This window comes from Sorex fumeus, unplaced genomic scaffold (genome assembly GCF_029834395.1).
Source record: "Sorex fumeus unplaced genomic scaffold, SorFum_2.1 ptg000041l, whole genome shotgun sequence".
NCBI classification, from domain to species: domain Eukaryota; kingdom Metazoa; phylum Chordata; class Mammalia; order Eulipotyphla; family Soricidae; genus Sorex; species Sorex fumeus.
The window spans coordinates 10,275,685-10,282,725 of NW_026606098.1; the positions used below are offsets into that span (position 1 = coordinate 10,275,685).

General features: G+C 59.6%; 2 protein-coding genes across 2 annotated transcripts; one reads left to right on the plus strand and one right to left on the minus strand.

The window, feature by feature from the left end:
- Positions 1-553: 553 nt before the first annotated feature.
- On the minus strand, positions 554-2,428 carry UBL5 (ubiquitin like 5). Its single transcript, XM_056119917.1, has 5 exons — positions 2,285-2,428; positions 1,998-2,064; positions 1,758-1,841; positions 1,627-1,664; positions 554-734 (listed from the first exon to the last, which is right to left on the minus strand). Exons 2-5 carry the CDS (start codon positions 2,051-2,053, stop codon positions 691-693), a joined length of 222 nt encoding a protein of 73 aa, XP_055975892.1. The 5' UTR covers positions 2,054-2,064; positions 2,285-2,428; the 3' UTR covers positions 554-690.
- A 1,513-nt stretch (positions 2,429-3,941) lies between these two features.
- FBXL12 (F-box and leucine rich repeat protein 12) lies at positions 3,942-6,816 on the plus strand. Its single transcript, XM_056119902.1, has 3 exons — positions 3,942-4,188; positions 4,265-4,337; positions 5,513-6,816. Exons 1-3 carry the CDS (start codon positions 4,085-4,087, stop codon positions 6,332-6,334), a joined length of 999 nt encoding a protein of 332 aa, XP_055975877.1. The 5' UTR covers positions 3,942-4,084; the 3' UTR covers positions 6,335-6,816.
- Positions 6,817-7,041: the final 225 nt, after the last annotated feature.

The following is a 7,041-nucleotide window of genomic DNA, read 5'->3' on the forward strand; positions in this document are numbered from 1 at the left end:
CACCAATAACAAGCTCCTTGCCCAGCCGGGAGAAGGCAATGAAATTAAAACCTGCCTGAGCCGGGGCCTGAGCCATAGGATAGCCAGGAGGGTGCTCACTTTGCACATGGTCAATCTGGGTTCAATCCCCACAGCCCCGGCATTTCATATGGCCCCCCGAAATGGGTGCTTGGGCAGGAAAGTGAAATTAAGATTCCAAAGGCAACGGGAGGTGTTTGGGTCAGTGGCACAAAGGAAAGGATTACCCAGGCTTTAATCACACCATCAGGAGTGATTCCTCAGTGCAGAGCCAAGAGTAACCCCTGAGCATCTCGGGTGTGGCCAAAATAAGATAAATCTAACCATGCGGGTTAATTGGTCTGGGGGCACTCTGGTGGCTTAGGAAGGGGTGCCAGTCAGCCCACCTGCATCCTCTATTGAGGGTCCCCATGTACCATCTCCTTGGCTGACCTCTGGCCTTCAGACCCATCAATCCACTCGGCCCTGAGCCCCAACAGCGCAATGCCCACACACGCTCAACCCCTGTGCCCCTCAAAGAAGAGAACAACAGAGCAACTTTTGCATTTTTATTACCATGGGTTTTTCTTTTTAAAAACAGGAGGCCAGGCGGCCATACCAGCGAGGGGGGCCAGGGTGGTAGGAAAAGGCAAGTGGGGGGCAGGGGGGACGGGAAGGGCGGGCGATTCGGCTCTACTGATAATAAAGCTCCAAGTTCATCCCATCATGGATTTCATCTGGGGTCAGAGAGTTAAGGAATCATTCTGGATGTTTCGAGGCCGGCTCAGGGGGGTGTGGGGTACCTGAGCTTCCTTGCACAAAGCACAGGCCTTCTGAGCCGAGGAAGGACGTGCACAGGCACTGACCCACAATTTCCTCCATCCAAGGAAGCTGCTTTTGGTGTGGGCCACACCTGGTGAGGCTCCCAGTTGACTCCCGGCTCCACGTTCAGGGATGGGCCTTGGAGGGGACCAGGGGAACACGGGATGGTAGGGATTCAAGTTCACCTCCCCATGTCAAAGCATTCCCAAGGGTGAGAAAGAAGAGTACAGCGATCAAGATGCTTGCCTTCCCACACTGCATATGGTCCCCTGAGCGCTGCCCTGGGTCACTTCTGAGCCCAAAACAAAAAAGTTCCTAAGCCCCCCCCCCCGAGCGATAGTAAGGGGTATGCCTTGCACACAGCTGGGCAGGGTTCAATTCCCCGCACCCCATCTGGTCCCCCAAGTATCACCAGGAGTCATTCCTGAATGCAGAGCCAGGACTAATCCCTGAGCATTGCTGGGTGTGATCCAAAAACGAAGGAACCAAAATAGCTCCTGACCACTATCAGGTGTGCCCCTCTGCCCCACCCAAGGTGCTCTACCCTTTAACCCAAATCCCCTTCTCAAGGAAGCAGTTTGGGGCACATCAATAGAATTTAGGGAGCCTCCAAACTCTAATATCTGAACCTTAAGGTATCTCTAGGGTGTCTGTCTCCTAAGTGGGGACAAAACCATTTACCCAGTCTCTCTCACGCCCCCAACACTGCCACTGCGAGCACCTCTACACACCTGGGCCCTGAACTGACAAAGTCGCTGTCCTGGGGACTGGGGACCCCGGTCTTAAGACACCATGTAGAAAGGATACAGTCCCCCAGAGACACGTGGTCCTTGAAAATCGTGTACCTGTGGGGCAGACGCGGTGTTCAGAGCGCCGGCCTCAACCCCCACCTGCCCTCCCGGCCCCCCAGCTCCCCGCCCGCGGAGGGGCGCACTCACCACTTCTTCAACACGATCTTGTTCCAACGGGTTCCCGTCTGGGCCGCAATCAGCTTCTTGAGGTCCCCGATGGTGTCATCCGTGCTGGGCGCCGGGGAGTTAAGGCAAAGGCCAACCAAGGGCTCCAGGCCCGGTCGGAACACCCCATCCGCCCCCTCCCCCCGAAATCACACCCATCGGGGGGACCTCCACGCCAACTCCAGGCCCCTCCCGGGGAACAGGACAGCGAGCTGAGGATACTTGCACTTAACACGGACTTTTTTGCCCAGACGGTCGTTACACACAACCTCGATCATTCTGTCCCGTGCTATGCGCAGCGGGGAGGAAGCAGCAACATCAGGGATGGGGGTTTTGGGGGGGTCGTCCCAGATCCCAATTCTCACCTTCGCCTTCCCCACCCCCACCCCCACCCCCAGCCCGAGTGTACCCGGGCGCCAGGTCCCACGTCTGCGGGCCGCGGACCCCAGAGTCCACCCCCCGGTCGCACCGTCGGGGACTTGGGGAGAGGAGGGGAGCTACGTCCTTACCTCGAGCCGCCTGGAACCTGCCGAAAACACAATTGCGACGGCAGAGCGCAAAGACGCGATTGAAGACGTCTCTGGCAACCGGAAGCGGAAGTGCGCGTCCGGAAGACACGCCCCCACGCCGGGGCGCTGCGACATTCGGTCGCTGGCTTCCGGGTTGCTAGTGAAGTTGCGGGGGTCCGTAACCTAGGGCGGGGCGAGTAATCATTCCAGCAGCCCAGAAATAAGTATCGGGTAGCGTGGACCTTCCTTTGCCTCCAAACCCCATCCCCTGCTCTGTGGCAAGGACTGTTGGAAGCTCGCGGTTTCTATTTGCGGATTTCCAAGACGGCTTCACTGCAATAGTGCGTACCCGGGCACCCGACTGTAGTAACAGAACAGAAATGTTTGAATAAAGTCTCACTACAGTTACAAAGTGCTGTTTTTATTTTACTTTTATTTAGGGGCCACATCCAAAGGTGCTCAGCTGCTAATCTCAGTTTGGTGCTTGGGGGTGGCTCCTTTCGTAGCTTGGGGATCTAGGGGGTGCCCGGGATCGAATCCAGGTCTTCTGCACGCGCAACCCACTCAATCCTTTGAGCTCTCTGACCTTAAACTGCTTTTCAACCCGAGCAATGTACTTAGTGAACAATTTGGCAGTACAGATCAAAATGAAACATTAAAGCTACCCTTTAACCAAGCTATTTCATGTCGACAAGATTTCCTTTGTGCTTTTGGATCAAAAAGTATTATTGGGACGAGGGCGATAAACAAGTGGCTGGAATTCTTGGTCTGCGTGCAGACTCATAGGAGTTCCCTTTCTATCTTCTGTGTCCAAACAATCAGAACAGAAATTAACTAAAAATGTAGCGATTACACGGTTCCCGGCTCTTGATCCGATCCCAGCTGCGTCACCGCTCTAGCCATACCTTCCAGTTTGATCCTTCACCCGGCCCCCAAAGTAAACGCCCCCACGCCTCGGGCCGGCCTGCGGGGCTGAGCTCCCGACATAACCCCGCCCCCTAAAGGTTCCGCCCAATCAGGCCTTTCAGTTTAGTCTCGTCCCCACCCCTGAGCTTCAGGCCCCTTTCTCGGGCCCCACCTCCGGAGCCTCATCCCACACCTCAATCCCGCCTCAGGGGCGGTGTCACTATGCCAGTCAGGCCGTCCCCAGACTAATCCTCGTTCCCGTCCACTTCAGTTTCAACAGAGTTCTCCGAGTAGGACATGGCCTGAAATCAGGTCCCCCCGAGACTCGATCTCCCTCTGAATAGCCGCGCGCCTACGCGCCTATTAAGGACTAATAGGACAGCCCCCCTGTACAACCCCGGCCCTCCTCCCCAGTCCTTAATCCCGCCGCCAGTCACCGCGTTAACCCCGCCTTCCGGGCGTGGTCCTCCTTCAGAGCCCCGCCCCGAAGCGCTTTCCTGCCGGCCTTTGACTCCGCCCCTGAGTGCCTCACCGCCCTCGCCTCGCCTCCCGGGATTGGTTCGCCTCCAGAGCCCCACCCCCAAACGGCTTTCTACCCCGATCTACGCCCCTTGGACGCGTGGCCGCCCCAGCCTCGCCTTCCGGGATTGGTCCGCCTGCGGCTGCGTCACCGCCCCAGCCCCGCCTTCCGGGCTGGGTTCCCCTATATAAGCCGGCTCCTCCCCGGGGCCGGTCGCGGAACGAACTTTCTTGGACTCTGCGCTCCGAACCTTTTAGCGGCCCAACGACCGCCGTGTCTCTCCGGCTCCCCGGAAGCGGACCCCGCGACCCCGCGGCCCGTGCTCCCCCGCCCCTCGGGCGCCCCTCGGACACGTCCCGCGCGTCCAGGAGGAAATGCGTGTCGGCGGGGTGATGGCCACTCTGAGCGACCTGCCGGACTCAGTGCTGCTGGAGATCTTCTCGTACCTGCCGGTGCGGGACCGGATCCGCATCTCCCGGTACGTGCGGGAGGAGCGGCGGGAGGGGTCCCGGCCCGCTGGCCGTTCGTCCTAACGGCGCGTCCCCTCCCCGCAGGGTCTGTCACCGCTGGAAGAGGCTCGTGGACGACCGCTGGCTGTGGCGACACGTCGACCTGACCCTCTACACGGTAGGGCGGGCCGGGCCGGGCCGGGCCGGGCGCCCCGATCGCCCCGCGGGCCGTCCCGGTGGCCGCTGTCTCCTCCGCGTCTCGGATGCCAGGACGTCGCGGCGGGGCGCGGGGCTGGGCGATGGGCAGTGGGCCCCGTTCTCGGGCCGGATAGTCGCGCCTGCGTGGAGAGATCCACGCACGGAGTCAAAGTAACTTCCCGAGTGAATTTCTCCAGCAGGGCCAGCCAGCCGCGTCGCTGGCGTCTCTGGCCTTAGCACTTTCCAGAAAAAGAAAGAAAGAGATACACGTCTGGATGAATTGTTTCAAATAGAAATAAAGGGCAGGGAGAGATGGCGCAGGGAGGAAGCGTGCGGGGAGGGAGGGATGGAGGGAGGGCGCTGGCCTTGCAGGGATCCACCCACGCGACCACATAGGGCTCCCGCAGCCCTGCCAGGAGTCAGCTTTGAGCACTGTGCCAGGAGTTAGCCTTGAGCATTGCCAGTGTGGCCCAAAAGAAAATTGTGTGAATTGTTAGAAACTTTTTTTCTTTACCTTTTTTTTTATTTAGGGGGTGTAATCTGGGGACACCCCACAGTGGTGTTGAGGGATTACTCTGGTGATGCCCAGGGGAGGAAGGCGGAACCAGGCCCAGCCTGATGAACTATCTTCCTGGCCCCTGGCTTTTTCTTTTTTGGGGGGTGGGATGGGGGTTACCCCTGGCTCTGCACTCAGGAATTATTACTCCTGGTGGTGCTGGAGGGACCATATGGGTTGCTGGGGATCAAACCCAGGTTGGCTGCCTGCAAGGCCAATGCCCTCCCTGCTGTACTACCACGCTAGCCCTTTTTTGGTATGTTCTGGATATCCCAAGGGACTAGGGAAGGGCGGTCCTGCGGGAGGGGATTGAAGCTCACATCCAGGGGACCATGGGGTAGTGGGTATCAACCCAGTTGGGAGAATGTCAGGCACCTGTCCTAACCACTGCCCTATCTTGGCCAGCCTCTGATTGTGGGTTACACCCAGCAGGAGGTGGGACTCCCCAGGGGCAGCGGAACCCCAGTGGGGTTGTGAGTGGGTGAGTGTGTCCGTGAGGAAGGGAAGCCTTTCAGGGGAGTGACTGAACCCCTTTGGGTGGGGGGCTGCCTGCCTGCGCTCACCTCTGACTGGTCTCCCGCCATCTCCACCTCTTCCAGATGCGCCCCAAGGTCATGTGGCACCTCCTCCGCCGCTACATGGCCTCGCGCCTGCACTCCCTGCGCATGGGGGGGTACCTGTTCTCGGGCTCCAAGGCCCCACAGCTGTCGCCCGCGCTCCTGCGGGCCCTGGGCCAGAAGTGCCCCAATCTGCAGCGCCTGTGCCTGCACGTGGCCGACCTGACGCTGGTGCCCATCACCAGCCTGCCCCCCACCCTCCGCACCCTGGAACTGCACAGCTGCGAGATCTCCCTGGCCTGGCTGCTGCGTGAGCAGGACCCCAGCGTGCTGCCGCACCTCGAGCGCATCGTGCTGGACCGCGTGCCCGCCTTCCACGACGAGCACCTGCAGGGCCTCACCCGCTTCCGGGCGCTGCGCTCGCTGGTGCTGGGTGGCACCTACCGCATCACCGAGACGGGGCTGGATGCGGGCCTGCAGGAGCTGAGCTACCTGCAGTGGCTCGAGGTGCTGGGCTGCACCCTGTCTGCCGACAGCACCCTGCGGGCCATCAGCCGCCGCCTCCAGGAAGTGCGCAAGATCCGGCTGACCGTCGGGGGCCTCTCAGCCTCGGGCCTGGCCGTGCTGGAGGGGATGCCAGCGCTGGAGAGCCTGTGCCTGCTGGGGCCCCTGGTCACCCCTGAGATGCCCACCGCCACAGAGATCCTGTCCTCTTGCCTCGCTATGCCCAAGCTGAAGGTTCTGGAGCTCCAGGGCCTTGGCTGGGAGGGGCAAGAAGCCGAGAAGATCCTGAGTAAGGGGCTGCCCCACTGTATGGTCATTGTGAGGGCCCGCCCCAAAGAGACCATGGACTGGTGGATATGACTGCACCCCCAAGTCAGACCGCCCACCCCCCCACCCCCCAAGCTTCTCGGGGCAGAGGACAAGAGGGATTCCAACGTCTTGGTGACCCTGGGCAACACTGTCAGCCTCGGACACCTGCCCGCTGGCATCAGGAAAGGGGGGACACTGGCTACCTCGTGGTTATGTTACCAAGCCTTACTCTTTAGTTTCCAGCCCCCTCTGGAAAAGCCCCCATGAAGAGGCATGGCCAGGGTCACCCCCTGTGGGATCAACGGAGCCTCAAGGGTGAGGTTAGGTATTGGGGGAGGAGCCTAGAAGGTCTGGGGGACTTTACAGAGACCCCAGCCGTGTGCCTGCCCACTCCCAGCCTGGCAAGTGGATGGATATGGCTGACCAGAAGGTTCCTAAAGATTCTCAGTTCTCGCTTTTCTACTCTGAAGTTTTCCAGTTTTTTTTTTCATAATACAGATTTTTTTCTATTAAAGAAACACAAGTTGTTTGTTTGCCAAAAAGCCACTTGCGTTTCCCTACTCACTGGTTCTCCTCCAGCACCCCCTCTTTGTTAGGTTGGGGGCCCCCAAGCAGGCCCAGGTTCATTTCAGAGCCCAGAAAGCTAATCCAGGTCACAGGACAGAGGCTGTTAGTGGTGGTGGTGGTAGGGGGCGTTCCCCAGAGTCAGGACCAGCAAGATGCTGAAAAATGCACCGCATAAAGCACTAGACCACCAA